This window comes from Antedon mediterranea, chromosome 8 (genome assembly GCF_964355755.1).
Source record: "Antedon mediterranea chromosome 8, ecAntMedi1.1, whole genome shotgun sequence".
Classification (NCBI taxonomy): Eukaryota; Metazoa; Echinodermata; class Crinoidea; order Comatulida; family Antedonidae; genus Antedon; species Antedon mediterranea.
In genome coordinates this window covers 8,381,287-8,401,682 of record NC_092677.1, presented here as the reverse complement: position 1 = coordinate 8,401,682, position 20,396 = coordinate 8,381,287, and the positions used below count along the sequence as shown (strand labels likewise).

Sequence of the window (20,396 nt, the reverse complement as noted above, 5' to 3'; positions counted from 1 at the left end):
CGAAAATAACCTACCTATGGATAATTATATTATTCGGGCCTCGCATTACATAGAAAGACCAAAGTATCTTCGTAACACACCCAGAATGATGTACGATATACACCCACTTTTCAAAGTTCAGGTAAAGCATGTTATTCGTAGCCCCATGATAGACATTCTAGATGAAAACGGCTGGCCAGAAAAAGACAAATTAGCACTTGATGAATCACAGATTACCGCTGTAAAATCAGCCTTAACTAAGGAACTTGCAGTCATTCAGGGGCCACCGGGAACTGGAAAAACTTACATCGGATTAAAAATCGTTGAAACTCTTCTGGTTAACAGAATTCGCTGGGCCACAAAGGCTAACGAAGACACTGCTAATAATATGGTAATGGTGATATGCTATAAAAATCATGCATTGGACCAATTTCTTGAAGGAATACTCAGCTTTTGTCATAATTTGGTCAGAATTGGCGGAAGGTCGAAAAGCGAAAGACTTGCATCATACAATTTGAAAGAATTAGCAAAGAAAAAAAAAGGGAAAAGAAAACAATTGTATAGAATGAAAGAACTTACAGATTCTATAATCACTCGGATGATACAAGCTTAAGAATTGATTAAATTTTGCGACAAGTATATTATCAATGAATTTGCTTTAGAAACTATCATCAGTGCTCATCATTTTAAATGTCTGAGAGACTCGAGAGAGGAATATGGATTAGAAGAAAAACGTTCAACTTTGCCTACGTGGCTAGGTCTTCTTTCTACTTCTGATGAAAATGAAGATGTCAAAAACGTCATGAATAATGAAGAAGACACTGAGGAAGAAGATAATGCTAATATTAAGACTGAACTTGACATGATTTTAGATCAACGTGACTGTAATGACGTCAAAGCAAAACAAGATTATGAATCAAAGAAAGAAATGACAATTACTGCACTTTATTCTAAGCTCGCCTACGATCCGAAAATGATATGTAAAGATTCACCATTGAAAAGGCACCGGGCTGCAGTTCTAAAACAATTGTCAGTTATTGATGATGAAATGACGGAACAAGAAGCAGACAGGGTCAACATTCGAACGTTATCAACACAAGATAAATGGCGTTTGTACCGATACTGGATAACAAAATACAAATGCCAGTTACGACAAGTATTGTTTGACCAGCAGAAAGCGTATGATGAAGTCGTAAAGAATAGCATTAAACAAAAAGATTATGGAGCTAATTGTGAAGTACTAAGAGTGTAATAGGTATGACAACTACTGGTGCTGCTATGAATAAGGAGTTACTAAATGGAATACGACCAAGAATAGTTGTTGTTGAAGAGGCAGCAGAAATATTGGAAGCACACATTGTAACAAGCCTAACGAAACAATGCGAACATCTAATTCTAATTGGAGACCATCAGCAATTAAAGCCAAATCCTACAGTATATAAACTTGCCACCAAATTCAATCTTGACACATCCCTGTTTGAACGAATGATTACCAATGGTGTTCCTTGTCAGAAATTGTCGTCACAACACCGAATGCGACCAGAAATGTCACAAATCATGAGGAAACACTTTTACAGTCATCTCCTCGACGACGAGTCAGTAAAAGAGTTTGATAACGTTAAAGGTGTAGCTCATAACCTGTTCTTTATTAACCACGATATTCAAGAAGAATCCGTTGAGGATCTATTAAGCAAGTCGAATGCTCACGAAGCTAAGTATTGTTTAGCATTTGCTAAGTATCTTTACCAACAAGGATACGATGCTTCTAGTATCACCATTTTGACGACATATACTGGCCAGGTGCTTAATATAAAACGACTACTTAAAAAACAGGAGTATGGTTGCCTGCGTGGTGTGTATGTAAGCGTCGTAGATAACTATCAAGGTGAGGAGAATGAAATCATTTTGCTGTCTTTAGTAAGAAGTAACGAGGCTGGAAATATAGGGTTTCTAAAAGTTTCGAACAGAATGTGCGTAGCATTATCAAGAGGCAAAAAGGGTATGTTCTGTATTGGAAACTTCAAACTTTTAGCTTAAAACAATGACCTTTGGATGAAGATAGTAAATGACATGCAATCGTCAAAATGTGTAGGAAGATACATTGAGTTGTACTGTCAAAACCATCCGACAACGAAAGTTAAAATATCTACAGCTGAAGAATTTAAACAATGTCCAGAAGGAGGATGTAAGCTGAAGTGTGGGACTCGGCTAGACTGTGGCCATGCGTGCTCTTTGCTGTGCCATCCTCGAGATCATCGGGAGATATTATATCAATGCAAAGAGAACTGTGTTAGATTATGCAGACGAGGTCATCGTTCCTGTTATGGGAAGTGTTTTGAAAAATGTGTGCCATGTAAAATCATGATTAGTAAAGCTTTAAAATGTCTACATGAGGTGAGGATACAGTGTGGTCGATTTGAAAAGCCTGTAAAATGCACTAATCCATGTGAAAAGTCGTTGACGTGTGGACACAGATGCAAAAAACTATGTTTTGAAAGATGCACATCAAAATGTTTGGAAATTGTCACGAAGTCATTTATTCTGTGTTCTCACAGTTGTGAAGTTCAATGCTACATAACATCCTGTCAACTACCGTGTGAAAAGACGTTAGCATGTGGTCGTGCGTGTAACATGAAATGTGGAGATGCTTGCACAACCAAATGTATTGAGTTTATAACTAAGGAATTTGAATGTGGACATACTGTTAGCGTTCCTTGTCCAGAAGGAGGATGTAAGCTGAAGTGTGAGACTCGGCTAGACGGTGGCCATGCGTGCTCTTTGCTGTGCCATCCTCGAGATCATCGGGAGATATTATATCAATGCAAAGAGAAATGTGTTAGATTATGCAGACGAGGTCATCGTTCCTGTTATCGGAAGTGTTTTGAAAAATGTGTGCCATGTAAAATCATGATTAGTAAAGCCTTAAAATGTCTGCATGAGGTGAGGATACAGTGTGGTCGATTTGAAAAGCCTGTAAAATGCACTAATCCATGTGAAAAGTCGTTGACGTGTGGACACAGATGCAAAAAACTATGTTTTGAAAGATGCACATCAAAATGTTTAGAAATTGTCACGAAGTCATTTATTCTATGTTCTCACAGTTGTGAAGTTCAATGCTACATAACATCCTGTCAGCTACCGTGTGAAAAGGCGTTAGCGTGTGGTCATGCGTGTAAGATGAAATGTGGAGATGCATGCACAACCAAATGTATTGAGGTTATAACTAAGGAATTTGAATGTGGACATACTGTTAGCGTTCCTTGTTTTACATCAATCTGTACATTACCATGCTCACGAACAAAAGAGTGTGGTCATTAATGTCAACGAATCTGTGGTGATTTATGCAAAGAATACTATTGTAAAAGCTTCAACCACCATCATGATGACGGTAAACACGTTAGTTGCAAAATGCCATGTCAAAAAACTTTAAGATGTGGGCATCAGTGTCAACGAAAATGCAGTGAGACCTGTTCCATTTATGATTGCACTGAACTAATTAAAATAATATTAGGATGTAATCATGAGAAAAAGGTACCATGTTATGTGGATTCAATAGAAAAAACACCTACATTATACCAAAATATTCCTTATATGAACATTGTAAGATGTATGCAATGTGGAAGTTACTGAAATTCGCAAATGTGGACATGAAACAACGATACAATGTTACGAATCTAAAGACCTCGAGCACACCAACTGTCTTGAAAATGTTGTTGAAACACTAGAATGTGGACACACGATCAAACGTATTTGCTCAGAAATCAAAGTTTGCAGCAGTAAGTGCTTAAGATTACTACCATGTGGACACAAGTGTAAACATCTTTGTTGCAAACCATGTACTGAGCTGTGTAGACAAAAGGTAGACAAGGAACTTAAGTGTGGACATATGAAGAAAGTACAGTGTTTTGTTGATGTGTCAGAAATTGCAACTAGTGGCGAAGCAGCATGTCTATTTAAACTGACTGTCAACTTGCCGTGTGGACATGAAAGAACACAAATTTGTTGCCAACGTGATTTACCCTTACCCTGTGGCCATATCTGCACGAAGAAATGCTCCGAAGAATGCTCCATTGACAGTTGTCAGGAACAATGCAAAACCACTTTAGTTTGTTGACATCGATGTCGTGGAAAATGTAAAGATTGTTCGCATGAAAAGATACACAAGCCATGCACTGAATTTTGTAACAAAAACCTTATCTGTAGTCACAACTGTCAACAGCCCTGCTCAGTGATTCCTTGTCAACCTTGTAAAAAAAGGTGCGATTTAGGTTGCTGGCACAAATACTGCCAACGTTCCTGTTCCGATATTTGCGAACCATGTGGAGCCCGATGTACATGGAAATGCATTCATTTTAAGTGTACACAAAATTGTGAGGACTTCTGTAATCGTGAAAGGTGCAATCAACCGTGTCAGAAGACCCTTAAATGCAATCATAAATGCTTTGGTCTGTGTGGCGAGCCCTGTCAAAACAAATGCTTATTTTGCAATCCACAATTATTTCATCCAGATAAATCTGCAGGTAAATCGAGACCAAAATATGTATTTTTGTATGATTGTTCTCACGCAATTGAGGTTTCTACAATGGATGAATATATGGATAAGGATGAAGGTATAAGTTTGAAACAATGTCCAGTATGCCATAAAATCATTCGATTCAATCCGAGATACGGAAATGTCCTTAAAACAATAAACATGAGAATAGCTGACATCAAGCGAATTGAAAGATCAATAGATCGAGTACAAGATATGAGACAGAAGATTAACTACTACCAATTACAATGTCTTTGCACATTTGACCAGGAGTGGTTTTTACAAGAAATGAACTCCCGCTATGGAATCAAATATCAACGACTACTTCTATTTGATATCATGAGTTCAATGTTAAAACGAATAATCACGATTCGTGATGAGTTAAACAAACAGAGCGATACGATTCACAGAACGAACATCTTAAAACAACTAGAAACGATTCAGAAACGCATTTGGAATTCAGAAAACATTGCTTCTGAACAATTTGTGCTTGATGTGGCTTCACAAATCAAACGGATAAACATGGGTGTTCAATTAGTGAAGCTTCAGGGTAAAACAGCAGTTTCAGAAGACAATATTCAATCTTTATTATCAATGATTCTCAACAAATCAACTGTGACATCTAAATTCATGCAAGAGGCATTTGATCTACTTGGACGTGATTACCAACTACATGATGCAGTAGTTTTTGTGAAATAAGCTATTTCTCGATGTCTAAGCTTTTCTCAAGAAAGCTGGTCGACATGCTACTTTGGTCACGTGTTCATTGCTATAAATGCAGCCGATGAGAAATGTTACGAATGCTCGGCTTTGGAAAACGAAATCGTTAAAGAAGCAGATCATCAATCTAACGTACTTTTGAAATACAAGAATCATGACGCCTTGAAAACAAAACAATCGTGGTAGGCCTAGTTGTAACCCAAATATGGATAAACGAACACATGGAGAAGAAAAGTACAACAATTATCACAAACCACAGAGTGAGAATACTAATAAAACACTTCACAGACAGAGCCAATGCCAATCAAAACACAACTTTAAGGGAAACAATGCTAACACTAAACCCCCAGGTGCCTCGGAACCCGTGAAGAAAGAAGGACAAAATAACCCAACCGTTTACGAAGATTCGAAATCTGCTAGAAAAAGCACGACTGTCACATCTAATCATGTAGAACCAGACGAGCAATCACGAAAATCCAATGATGGTAATAATATTTAATTCGCATAACCAACTTGAAATGGTGATGGTTAAAATAATTTGAACAAACCCATCAAACAGTTAAATTATTTCAAATTAATTTTAAAAAGTCAGGCATGGCATCACAAATCGGCGTAGTGTCGAAAAAAATGTTTTTTTTTGTTAGATTTTTATATTTAATACAAAAATTGTGAAAACAGCAGACAATGCTATTATTATTCAAAAAATGACAATTGGTACAGAAATGCAGTACGAAAAAAAATCTGTTGTCCTGTTGCCACCTCATACTCATAAGTAGATACCACATTTTAATAAATTATGTTGTTTACGTGTTTTTTAAAATAATGATTGTAACAGTTTAAGTTCGATAACTAATTAAAAACAACAACCCTAACTGAAATGAACATACCGGTTCGCTCGTTTCATATCGATTCATAAAGCCACGCGACCGAACCCCTTCAGCGGAATTCCAGTGTACATGTATTGTTACGTCAAATATGAAAATTGGTACAATATTTCCATAAATGTATATCTATATTCCATTTATCATCGTATATATTTTTCAGTTAAGTTACAATTGTGTGCCTTCAAAACAAAATATCTCACAATTTTAACTCGCGTTTTTCTCGATTAGTGTTTTTACAGTACTGTACATAGCGGTACTCTCTTGTGTAAAAAAATCGTGTAACTTGCGAGTTGCCACTTTTTCGACGTGCTTATTCTGTTTTTGTATACGTAAAAACTACATATGTTCCTTCTCTTTCAACTGTAGCGATAACTACATGATAAATCTTGTTTTTATAAATTGTAATTTTATCTAATGTATGACGATTGTGAATGTTTTGTTTGTTTTACCATATTTCTGTCAAGGAAAAGAATTGTACACATTTTTATATATGGAACAAATAAAGATTTGATTTGAGCAATGTTAACATATATCTATTTTTCTGGAAATAGTAGTAGATATAACATGAAAAATTGATAAATGTTCATAATAAATTAAAATTGTAAAAACACAGAACAAATACTTTTATACTATTGTAACCTCAACAAATATCATTTTCAATAAACCTGGTTTATTCTTTTTCATTTTTGTGGTAAATAAATAAGTAGTAAGTAAAGTAATAAGTAAGTAAATAAAGTATGTATAGGCAATTTCAGTTTTCCTTTGATCTTTGCTGTATTTCTGGATTCATTTCAATACTTTTTTCCCAATTCTCTCCATTGAATACTTCAAGTGTTGTCTTTTTTATTGTTCCTGGGTCAATACAGTGAGGCATTATACCTAGAAAAACAAATGAATACAATTATGGGTAGTATATTATAAAACAGGTGGATGAATTACGACACTTTATTTAAATTAATGATTTCAATTTAAATAACAGGAATGCATGGTAGCTTAGGAAAAAGTATGCTATAAAATGATTTTCAAATTTGGGATTGGAAGCATTATATCGGGCATTATCTGACGTCACAGATATAAACGCCCATGTTTACCTTTTCCATCTGGGTTAGACCTTGGCGAATAGAAACTCTGTACACCGCATGTTTTACAAAAGGTATGCTTAGCAACGTGTGTGTTGAATGTATAACACGTTAAGTTGTCTTCACCCTGCAGTTAAAGATATGGTAAATACATGTATATGGTTAAATGATTTATTCTAAATAATTATCATAAAATAATTTCCCTTTCAATATCTGATGAGATTCAGATTGTATCAACAATGCTTAACCAGTTAAAATTTTTATTTTTAGAACACTTGCATCACTATAACAATAAGAAATCTGAGAGAATGTGCACTTTAATACTTTAATTAATACTCATAGTTATTGATTGAGAATAAACAATAAACAAAATGTTGAAAAGTAAATTGTTGGTTTTAATTCACCTGAAGTAATTTGAATCTAGATGCAGGAACAATAAAATGAATGTTTTGTTTCTTTTCACAAATGCTGCAGCTACAAAATAAATTTACAATTGTTTATTCAGTTTGCACAATAATTTATATGCGAGAAATAATAAAATTCATTATAAGAGGCTGCTACAGTTATGTACTCACTCGCACTTTATAGCTTTGATAGCAGGTGGTGCCTGGACTTGAAACCTTATGGCACCACAGTGACATCCACCATAATGTGTCACTAGTTCTTCCGACATTTTGAAATCTGGAAAAAAAAAACGAAAACCTTCTATCTAAAACTACTGACAGCAGGCAGCAGCTGAAATGATGGGCTCGCACTGAAACCTATATCACTTACTACATTACGTGGTACGGACCATAAAATGAGAAATTAACTAGGCCTAGGTTTGGTGATCCTGAAGACTCGCTTTGCGTTCCATACATATTTTATGTGGGTTCGTTTTGTATGCTTTTATTCCGTTTTTTTTTTTAATTTGTTGTGGTTTTTAGTTTCAAGGTTAGTATTTTTCATGGTTTTCACAAGCGCCTTGAGCACTTTGTGGATATGTGCGCTTTTTCAATCTTATCTTTTACAGCTAGGCCTACACTTTATTTGATCTAGCCTCGACCATGGGCACTCGCCATTCAGGAAGTCCCGATAACTAAACATTTATTTATACAATACAACAGACATGTGGCTAGCCTAGTCCCTACCTACGTATGGGGATCGTGACGACTTTTCATTATTGCAAATTAATAAAAAAACAGCCATAAAGGATAAAGAAATCTCACCTTTTAGTTGACAAAACTGTACTGCGATTAGAATTAAGTGAAATCTGTTCAATTCAAACGTTTTTGTGCGACGTCAGTACACTAAGTACAGTCACAGTAGGCCACTCTGTCTGTAGTTATTTTAGTACAGCCCAACTTTTCAATATTATTTTTATGGTTGAGCAACTTGAGTGACTACAAATTCTTAGTCTTTGATACTAACCGAACATTGTATCTTTATATTAATGTTCACAAAAATAATGGAACATTAATTCAAAAATTATATTAAAAATAAAACCGGAAAATATAGGCCCTACATATTAATGTGAACACAAGCAAAACAATGCTAGAACTACAGTGACCTTTTAACTACATATACAGGCTGTAGGCCTATATATCAAATTTATTCCTGGATAAAATATCATTTCCCAAAAGCACATAAAATACATAATTTACATAATCTATATTATATTATCAGCAATGCATGACAATAAATCATAAGAGGTGACGAAATGATTTGAATAAATTGTTCGTACAATACAGGAAAAAAGAGAGTGGCCCGGGCAACCTCTCCCCACCTTTATTATGAATTTAACACACAAAAAACCTGCAGTGTACTGAACACCCTGTTTTAAGTCTACACTATCAAACATAATGTGACCAAAAAAAAATGTGACATGCCCATGGAAATGATGTCATATCACTACCATAATATTTGAGCATCACTACCATATTTCAGCATTTTTTTTTTGTGTAAACAGAGCTTTATACCCTTGTGTCATGTTGAAATTTGATATCGATTATGATTTCTTCCCCATTTCGATAAATAAAATAAAAATTTCTCTCAATTTCAGAACATGATCTTTCTATAAACAAGCAAAGTATATCGTACGATTCAAGATTTTAAAATCAATAAATAGTTTAAAATTGTATCAATGTGATTTGTTAGACAGTTTTTAACATACATAATACGTAATTATAGTTCTTGTTTTTTAATCTACAAAAGAAAAAGATAATTTTAAATACACAAATCAAAATTCTCAGGCCAAATCATGGTTACCGATTGATTGAATTTTTATTGAATTACGTCAAATAAATAACAATTCCGGCAGCCTTTAATCGAATTTTGGAGTCGCATGATTTTGTTGAGGAATTATCATATTCTTATATTCGTCCCCAAAACAATGAAAAATGAAGGTTAATAAAGTCAGACTTTAAATATGCTTTTTTGCATTTTTAATAAAGTTATTCACTTCTGCAAAAATAATATCCCCAAAAATAAATATTTTACTTATTATCTGACAGACAATTTAAGTATTTTTTGCTTTACATTTTTTCAGATAAATAATTTTTTTTTTCCGATCCCGTTTGTGGTCAAAGTGAATAACTAGTATGTGATATTAAAATAGCATATTCAACAAAATAATTGAACAAAAAAATTAGGGGGGGGGGGGACAATATTAAAATTCATTCAAAGTCTTTGATTTCAAAATTACATGATCGCATTCGTTACTGAAAAATGATCCTAAATGTTAGTTTTTGACAATGTGTGGCCTGAACATCTTCATTTTACTGTAGTTTGTTAAGTATTTTGTGTGCAGATATTTTTAACAGACATATTTGTAACCGCATTTTCAGAAAATAAAAAAAATTGGTTTTTTTTACGAGTTCTAATAATTGTACTTATTTTAAATTACGAATGTACAATACATTTTCATTTTATGTTAGGGTTTAAAAAAAATATCTTAAAGCAGTTTTCATATTCGAATAGATTCAGAATAGTAATCAATTGTGAAATAATATGATACCTTTGTTTTAAAAATGTGGTCTACTGCACTTTAATAATTTACATAAATACATTTTTTTTCGACAAAATGTTCTGCACCTCTCATATTGCGAATTAAAACGTCATTCCAACAGCATTCACAATGCTACCGATGTTGTCTGCTGCCCTCTTTAACACACCTGACAGTGTTTGGCATAAATGTAGCGGGTAGCTAAACTCTGTGTTCAATCGCACGCACTAAAGTTAACTGTCTGTGTTCTAGTAAGCTGATCTGAATAATATATAGTCAAGTTTTATTCGATGTAAAGTGTTCGCCGCGTGATCAGATAACTCTCTTATACTTCCGTGGTTAAACTCGGATTTAACTCCGATGTACCTCCGATTTATTTCAGATGGACTCCGATTTAATACAATAGGTTTTTTTGCAACTTTTAGACAAGGGCCTCGCGTCAATCAGGAGTATAGCGGTTGTTTAACCAGTGTATTTTTCAGCGCCAAAACAATCTAACACAGCAATTTAAAAAAAGAAAAGTGTTACTAAAGCTTCTCTCGATATACTCCTTTGTTATTCAGGTGGCTTTGATGATCTCTATACACACACAGTAGAACATCCTCCCAATTGGCGTCTAATTTGATCGCTGTATAACATGTCCCATGTCATCCATCATGATGATCGGCATCTACTTTGATAAATAGACAATGTTTGCTAAAGATGGCATGTGATCCTATCTTCTTGCAATTGATGACAGAGATAACTTTAACAAAACGGATCTCTGCCTGATCAGAATATCTCCCAAGGTAGGTATTTGATGTCATCAAAATATATGAACTTTCCCAACTAACCCCGGTTCATACATCGTATCATTGGTTTATACCAAGTATTAAAACTTGTACAAAAGCTACAAAAAAGCAACAGTGCTCATTTGCAGTAGAAAACCTAGCTACCTGAAAAATGTAATAAATTGTGTAGTTTGATAAATATAATCTTATATTTGATTTCCTATAAGTGATTTCTCTTCTAATCTTCCTAATTTAGTTACTGCTATCTTCTCTCGTCCAGTCTTGTTTCCACTCTGCATTTGATATCTGCACGACACATTGGGCAAACCTCTAGCTGGATGGCACATTCCATACACATTCCTCTGCAAACAAATTGTTAACAGAATAAATACATTTATCGGTCAACTGTTTGCTGACATACAGTAAGGAACACTTTCTTTCTATGAAACGAATAAGGGGAATTATATCTTAACACTATGGTGTCCCCTTTTTAGGCTTCTACTGCTTCATATTAGTAGTTAAATTCATCAGCATTAATACTGTAACACAATAGGTTTTTGAGACAAGTATACCTCAAAAATGCTAGCCTGAAATCAATTTACTAAATACAGGTATTTAATTTTTAACATAAACAAATTTAAATACAGTGTTTATTTTAGGATGCTGCATTTTCAATGTCACTATATAAAAAAATATCTATATCTGTCTTAAAAGCTTTAGGAACTACTGTCATTTGCTGATCATACCCATGATTGCACGGTTTAAGTGAGATACATCCTCGTCTGTCAAAACAAAGAGTACAGGCTCCCTCGGTTACACTTAGATGTCTTATTCTGTCAAGTTTCTTCGGCCTAAGAAAATGAAAAAAAAAAACCATATTAATTGCTACAATAAAGGACACAGATTCTCCAGTACATTTAAACGTCTTATTTTGTCTAGCTTCTTAGGCCTAAAGAAATAACAAGTACCATAGTAAATACATTATAGTCAAGGTGCTCAAGTACATTTGGATGTCTTAATCTATCTAGTTTCTTAGGCCTAAAAAATGTCTTCAAGAAACAAAGAGGATGAGACGCCTACAGTTACACTTGTATTCTATCTCGCTTCTTTAAGGCCTAAAGAAACAAGACATATTTACAAATATTATAATAATGGCTATATGAAATAAAAGGCGATGTCCAATTCTGTAGCTTTTCTTATCCTATTCTATAGCTTCTTTGGTCTTAATAGATGAAAAACTACAGTTTAAACAGGGTGCAGGCATTCTGGTACTAATCAAGATATCTTTGCCTGGACACTGTTAGAAAACATCATGTGCTTAATTTTCATTAACCTGTCATAATATACGAACAGAAATAACAATGATGACTTTTATATTATAAAAACTACATACCTTGGTAAAATAATTCTATCTTCTTCTGAAAGGTTCGCGTGATCATTAAAATTTTGAAATGGAATTCGTGGTGGGTACTTAAAAGCTTTCATTCCAAAGTTGAATTCACATTGTTGATATGACATGAAACTAGCAGCTGCAAAGAACCCAGTTCTAAACAAAATGATGAATCAAGATTGTTACCACTTAGGAACCATGCCAATTATTCTACTGCAGTAACTGCAGTAATTATATTTTATTTCAAGATTAAGAATACCAACTTAAGTGAGAACTACTTACTTGGCAGCATTAAATACGTCCGTAACTGGTGCTAAACTGTTTCCATTTAGTGAAAATATCATCTGATGCGAGTCAAGATCTAGTAAAAATCCTACTACATCACCTAGAAAAACATTTTGTAAAGTTAGATCAAATAGATATTAAATTTTGGCAAAAAACATAGTCAGATGATGTGTTGCAATAGATATATCATAATAAATATTGTGGAATACTACAGATGAGAGAACCTAAAAACTTAAAAAAGTTATAGGTAGGTAAAGTCTAAAAAGCAGTCATTCTTCTGTTCTGTTTTCTCACCTGGTTTCCATGGTTTGTGTCCATGGTGACGGCTTTTAGCATTGTACCAATAAAGCTGCCGACATCCGTCATATGAAAATGAATATTCATCATCTCCTATACCATAGCCCTCCTGTAAACAAGGATAGGAAACTAGTGTACAGAATTAGTAGTACCATTTGACTGATTACAGATCATAGCTTACATGCTTTTTGTTAAGGAAGAGGGAGTGAGTGGCTGAGCTATGATATGCTAAAATATGGTAGTAATATGACATTATCATGCCCATAAGAACATCACTTAATTTAAAGTATATAAAGTTTGATAGTGTAGACAGAGCGAATTACAAAGTTTGGGTTCATTATTGAGTGGTACCTGTAATAATAATATTGAATTAAAAAAAAGTCAAATTCTCAGTACACCATATATGTAGTTTTGAAAGCATATTGATCAAAATATCAAGTAAACTTAACAGTACCTTTTAGAACGTGGTGCACTGCAAACTTTATATATCATAAGTATATTCATTTTTGCCACGCAAACCTTCAAATAGTACATTCTATATTGGTTATTAAAAAAACAAATATCTTACATGGTTTAAAAATTTGCTATCTTTGGTTGCCCATCCAATCTGCATCACGCCGACAGTAATCACTGTTACTTCATAGTACCATATTCCAGAATCAACACAAAATGTACAGCGAACACTCTCAAATGACGAGGCGTCACTACGCGCCTGAAGAAAAGATAATCCAATTTATAATCCTAAAACATTTCATACACATCCAAAGAACAGCAAGTAACTTACTGCCAATAATAGGACTTCAATTCACATTACACAGCAGGAATGGAATACATAATAATATAGCAATACTAGACAACAAGAACATCGAAAGACAAAGCACACCTTAAAGTTAAACCTACTTCTTAATTTTGGATTTAAATAAAGATAAGATATTAAAGAAAATATAAATAGTAGAGTCTAAGAATAAACTATATCATGCGATGCCATGTGATTAATAGACCATCTGATTAGAAAAATGAGCAGAATTACTGGTGTCTGTTTGCCTTCAGTTGACTCTCTTTACAGAGTTAGGGTGACAACTGTATTTCGTCATATTAAAATTGATGAACTTCATTCCCTCCATAATGTGATTATTAGTAATACTATCACCAGAAGTGGACGTATGAGAGTTCCTGTTGTTGTTACCAACAGATACCGTGATTCTTTTGTTGCTAAAGGTATTTTCTTCTTTAATGAAGATCATAAATGGTAACTTTTATGCTTACCTTTTTCTCTCTGCTTTTATTTTTTTTATATCTTTTTTTTTTGTATATCTCTTTATTTTTATAAGTTTGGATTGTTGGAGATAATAAAGTTTTCATATGCCTATGTCTGATGAAACTAAAAAGCATACCTCAACTCCATTGGGTGAAATCTTAAGATATTCACTAACGTCTTGATCATTCAACATTGCATTACAACTTTCTAATGATATCTGTTCGTACGTGAACCTTCTGCCTTCCAATATGACTGTAAAAAAGAGGGCAGTAAAACATTAAATGCATAACAAGTTCTGTACAAAATAGTCGTCTTTAGGAACTGTATAATGTATCCAATATAATAAATTATGTAATACAATGTCATGCATCAAATGTGAAACCTGTATCATATGTCATAAGCCTAACCATACTCTTAACATAATACAGGTTCCACATGTGATCCATATGACACCATATTGTGGAATTTGACTATGATACTGGAAAAATAATGCCATATCTGGAGATACAGTAGAGAATTAGGTGAAAAGTACAAATGAATTATTATAAATAAATTCATTTGGATACACAGTATCTAAAATTTTCTTTTGTATAGAAAATAAAGAAATGAAATTATGTATAAGACACAGTAGTAAAAAGATAAATATTTTGGCACATCTGGCGTTTCATATGTATACTTTAAGACAAAAACTTGTGGACTAACATAAAAAAGACACTAAAATATAGACGGCAAGTCCAAAAGAAATCATCCAAAAGAAAATTAAATACAACAAAAGCAGTTCTATACTACATTAGGATTTCGTTATATTATACTCACATGAATTATCTAAACTCCACTGGGCACAAAACCCAACTTGTCTATACTTTAAATCATGATGATTGGCATATTTTTCAAGTCGTAACAATATGTCACATATACCAGATTCTTTGATTGTAAGTTTATTTTCACCTGTGGAGAAACAGAGAAAACATAAAGCATACATAAAACATAAACATAACATAAACTTAAAACAAACATAAAATGATATATAATATTTCCACTTGTTTTTGCAGTTCTTTTGTTATTCTACTCATTATTTCTTTTTTTTTATAACACATCTGATCGTGTCATTCAGCACTAGTCCTACCTAACGGAAAAAATTACTGCTTTATCTCAACTCGACTCCACCTGGTTAAAAATAGAAGAGTCAATTTTTTCATATCATGAAATATTCTCACCATCCAACTCCTAAACACTCATTATTGTGCATACAATAGTATAATATTACTCTTCTTTTTTATTCTACCACATACAGTAGTAAATGTACCATTAAGGTGTTGGTCCTGTGAACATACAGTGCACATTAAATAACTTGGTATACTACTAAAAAAGAGTAGGGTTAGGCACTGCTTGCTCCTATGTGTCTGTTGAGGAATTAAACCGAATTTTCTAAATTTTAAATAATGTTAAAACTTACTTGTCTGTGCAAACTTTTCTAAAGCAATAAGAGCAAACAATAAGACTACAGCATCAAACTTGCCATCCTATAAAAAGAGAAAATTAATTACTAATTGAAATGAAAACAAAAATGTTCAGTTTAGTTTCAATTCGGAGTCTGGTTTTGGAATGATATTATATTATTAATCATTCATAATTCCTTGTCTCACACCAAAAAAAAAATAAAATAAACAATTTGCATATATCCTGTATATCCTCTAGTATAATCCCACCCCACTAGAACACACATTTAGAGCTGACTTTTGGGGTTGGGACTATATACCCTAGTTTAGGAAAAAAAGTAAGCATTTCTTGTAATAAACTTGACGAAAAGTCAATAATGAGACTATACCTGGGGATATACCTGTTTGTGAAATCAGAAATAAAGTAGGGGGTGGGATTAGACAGAAGTGGGATTATACCCAAGGATATATGGTGTACAGTATATATAAATTAGTAGGGCAAAACATCTGATCTTAATTAAGACTTACCAAGAGGGCCAAAAGGTATTGCAGTACATTCTTAGTGAGGAGGGATATACTGTTGGGTCCAGCTAGCTTCTCCGCTATGCATCCCAGTACTGTACAGATATTCCGGTGTCTGGCAGGAAATTGATGTGCTGATTTGGTGGCCGATTTAGATACATTTAGAATACTTGCTAATCTTTCAACTGCTTCCTAATAAAATACACCCCAAAAAATTAAGTAAATTTATACAAATGATTGAAGGTACAGGTAGATATACCGTTATATGATGAAATTGTTTTGGTCTGTTGACATTAACGAGTCTCAGCTAAGATGTTTGCGAGGCTGAGTTTACATCTATTCTTAAACATAATCTACAACATTCATTACAAAATATTGTTCTACAATATGTATGATATTTATAGTAATATTAACATAATTCAAGTGGAAAAAACCATCATTTTGTGAAAACAAACACATTTCAAGCACCATGTATAAACAAGCAAAAACACTGTGTACAATAGTGGTGTCCTTAAAGAGAAATCTGAATAAACAAAATAATGTGCATACTGTCTATGGATTGATGAACAAAAGTGCTTTATATCAGATAGGATGAGAGCACTCAGAAACTGAGTGAAGTACTTGGCAAAGCCCACGTTAAAATCATACAGAGATGTTTTTTTTTTATTTGTGAAGTTATCAATGAATTTCTTGAATTTCAATAGGCATGTTCTGTAAGTATACTTATTTACAGTACACCAAAATATTCAGAATTGTAGATGCTATCATCGTGCTATTTTGCCAAGTAAAAACTACTGTATGTAATGTAATACTGAAGATAGAAATGATCTTTAAGAATAAATGACTTTACCACTCCTAGTAGATATTAATAATGTCATTAATTATTAACTCCAGTATAGTATCCTGGTAATTGCATTGTCTTTGTTTATCTATTTTCAATTTCAATTTAATTTATTTCCACAATATAAAAACATACACATACAGGATAATAAATGCAATCATGTAAGTCAGAAAGACCCACTTAACTTAAATGTTTGCTTTATCAATTTATAAGTATAAATTTAATTTACTTTAATAATTCATTAGCATAATGTAAATTATGTTTATTTATTCTATATTATTTATTCGAATAAACATCTCAAATATTGAATACAGTAAACACCCTGCATACAAACATTAAACAACCCCCTTATTTAGATGCCCCACATTCAGATAAGTCTATTAATAATACTGTGTTATAAATAAACACATTTCTATTAGTAGTAGAATTGATTGACTTAAGATGATCTACAAAGCATTTTACAATTACAATTTGTACTGAATTTTATGAGTTCTTGATCCATAAATTGTATTGCAGATTTTCATATCAAAGGGACGATTTTTTTTGTATGTCACAATATAATGTTACCAGAATGTTTCTCTCAAATAAATGCCCTAAAAATCAGTAACTGACCATGCACGATAAAAAATTATCAAAAAATGTTACAAAAAACTGAATATTTATTAGAATAATTCATTATCAACGTTAGATATCACTTTTCCTTTTAGTAACTCATCTGAACGTCACATGATACATAATTAATCAATCAAATGGGTTGCAATTGCACGCATTATGTTGACGTCAGAATATGGTGATTAAAAGATTGAAGAAGTTCCATCTAATTTGATGTTTTATTAATTTAATTTTTTATTTAAAATTTAAATTGTAAACATAAGTGAATCGATATTAATTACTGTTGTATTGAGAAACAAACATGTAGATTAAGATTTTGCTTACACAAAATGTTCATTATGGTACAAGGTAGGAAGGCCAATTTTGTGTATAATAAAATTACTATTAAGAAAACAGAACCCATATGACATACAGTAACTACTGCACAACGCACCCACATCTGCACCCACTGTGGTCATGCATGTCTTCCTCGCATTGAGAGCATTCAATAGACGTGGTAATCTTTCAGAAAATATTTGTTTACGAAACAAAGCCAAGAGAAAGAGAGCATATGTATGACATAAGAACAGGGACTTTACATTACTCAGTCAGGCCTATTACTTCATTAGGTTTGTTGTTCTCTCAGAGAAATCCTGAAAATACTATACTGTAAAATGTGAAAACAAATCTTACCTTAGTTGGAAGTGGACATTCATCAATTAAAAGGGTTATTACTGCTGGTCCTAGAGGGTCATGTAGCGGAATGACATTGACCATTGATGTGACAACCTGTATCCAACCACTCTCTACAATAAAGACAAACATTATAACATCAAGTACTGTCATCCTTTTTTGCCAAGTATAATCGATGAATTATTTAATTATGTTAACTAATTAATGCATGGTTTATAAAATATGTGCATGCCTCTTTTCTCAATACAGTAATAATTTTGTTTTATACATCAGCCTACTTCACCTTACTTTATTGTTTTCTACTCTGTATTTTATAATTTATACAGTAATCTATACTGTACAACTTATGTTGATTTATACTCATTCTGTAATTGTTGATGCTTTGAATTGGGTTACATCTACTATTACACACTAAACCATTTTTAGAGATCAAATGGTTATACACTTACCAGTCTCAGCTATTTGGTGCAGTTTAAGCATAGAATGTGGTGGTTCTTGCTCACTGTAAAACAATTTAAAAAAAAATTTAATATATTACAAAATTTAACTCCTAATGGCAGTTTTCATCACTGTTGGTTTCGAATAAATCAAGTTAAGGCCAGGGGAAATACATTGAGTTCTTTTGGTAGGCCTAACTTTTATTTGACCACCAATAATGTAATCAAATGCTAAACCAACAGCATCACATTTTAAAAATCAAAGATGTACTTTCATATGTACAGTACTGTAGGGCCAAATGTAGCATGCGGGCACAAATATTCTACAATTTTCCTGGACTATAAAATACTTAATTTAAATAATTTTCTTTTTTACTTACTTGTCTACAAGGTTCCTTATTACTGCTAACGTATCCAAAACTAAATCATCTGTTGAATAGACTGGTACAAATTGTTCTTGCGTGGAATGGAACAGGCCACTCCTTATACTAGTGGACCTATCCGGACCTCCTGTGGTATCATGACTTCTGCCTCTGTGACGAACTTGCCAGGCTTCATGGGAATTTTGAGAATTCCTACTTGACCTATTCGTATTTGAATGGTTTGTACCAGTATATGGTTGATATGGCTGAGATGTTCTTGTCTCTTCTCGATTTTTTCTAACGCACGAATTACCCATCACACCTTGTTGTATTTTAATGTACTGTAGATTAACCGGTTTTTCAAAAATGTTTTGAAATTGCAATTTTTAAATCTTACATCTTTGTTATTTCCAATTTTCAGATGTCAGATATTGATTACCAATTTGTTGTGAAATTACACTATCTTATCAAAACATATTTCTTGTACCATTAACAGCTTTGAATTATGTTGTTGCATGCGATGCCCATGAAATGTAAAAAAAACATGAGCAACAACCAACCACTTCCTGTACCTGAAATAATTAATAAAATATATTATTAGGCCTAAAGATAGCTAGCTAGGCTAGGTCTAGGCCAAACCTACAGTAATACAGGTCTAACCTAGCCTCTACTAGGCCTAGCTAGTATGTCTAGTTATTCTTTGGCCCACCTACTGTAGCTAGAATAAGATACTAGGGGAGAGAGGGCATAGGCTAACACTAGCCTACCTAACAAGCAACTTGGGCTAGCTTACCCAACCACCTAGATTAGGCCTAAGGCTAGGCCTAGCCCTATCTATATAACTAGGCCTAGGCCTATACATCAACCCCGGAGAGGGAAGAGGTCACTGTATAAACATAAAACTGGCCTAGGCCTAGACATTATTTATGTATTAATTTACACAACGTATAATTTTCAATCTCAAGTATATCCATTTAAAACGAGATATTTACTGTAAATTATGTATTTTAGAAAGTGTTTCGAGTGATTAAACATAATTTCCTACCTGACTTTTTTTTGTCGCGATGTTGATGGGGAATAATAAGCTGGAATGATTCGATGTATTTCCGTACTTGACCTTGATACTATTATAGATGGCGTGTTTCAATAAATACTGATCATTATTTTTAATTTGTTAAGTTAGGGCTTAAATCAGAACAGCAAAAAGAAAATAAAAGAAAGGCAAAATATAATTCATATTTTTAATATACTTAAAATCAAGTAAGATTAAAGATCAATACTGTATAATACTTAATAAGTATTTTTAATTTAAGTCACTCTAACGTCCGTTAATAT

General features: G+C 33.1%; 2 protein-coding genes and 1 long non-coding RNA gene across 3 annotated transcripts; 1 reads left to right on the top strand and 2 right to left on the bottom strand.

Moving 5' to 3' along the window:
* Positions 1-6,668: 6,668 nt before the first annotated feature.
* On the bottom strand, positions 6,669-8,532 carry LOC140056444 (centromere protein V-like). The gene is made up of 5 exons (XM_072101814.1): positions 8,402-8,532; positions 7,769-7,874; positions 7,598-7,667; positions 7,206-7,320; positions 6,669-6,993 (listed from the first exon to the last, which is right to left on the bottom strand). The coding sequence occupies exons 2-5, from the start codon at positions 7,864-7,866 to the stop codon at positions 6,866-6,868; spliced, it is 411 nt and encodes a 136-aa protein (XP_071957915.1). The 5' UTR covers positions 7,867-7,874; positions 8,402-8,532; the 3' UTR covers positions 6,669-6,865.
* Positions 8,023-12,054, top strand: LOC140056445 (uncharacterized). The gene is made up of 4 exons (XR_011846761.1): positions 8,023-8,126; positions 10,740-10,964; positions 11,203-11,368; positions 11,661-12,054. It is a non-coding gene; the product is annotated as an uncharacterized lncRNA (long non-coding RNA).
* Positions 10,958-20,160, bottom strand: LOC140056443 (RING finger and SPRY domain-containing protein 1-like). The gene is made up of 14 exons (XM_072101812.1): positions 20,107-20,160; positions 19,080-19,633; positions 18,712-18,764; positions 18,263-18,375; positions 16,144-16,329; positions 15,633-15,699; positions 14,993-15,124; positions 14,313-14,428; positions 13,487-13,630; positions 12,916-13,027; positions 12,619-12,721; positions 12,340-12,492; positions 11,693-11,797; positions 10,958-11,308 (listed from the first exon to the last, which is right to left on the bottom strand). The coding sequence occupies exons 2-14, from the start codon at positions 19,376-19,378 to the stop codon at positions 11,209-11,211; spliced, it is 1,683 nt and encodes a 560-aa protein (XP_071957913.1). The 5' UTR covers positions 19,379-19,633; positions 20,107-20,160; the 3' UTR covers positions 10,958-11,208.
* Positions 20,161-20,396: the final 236 nt, after the last annotated feature.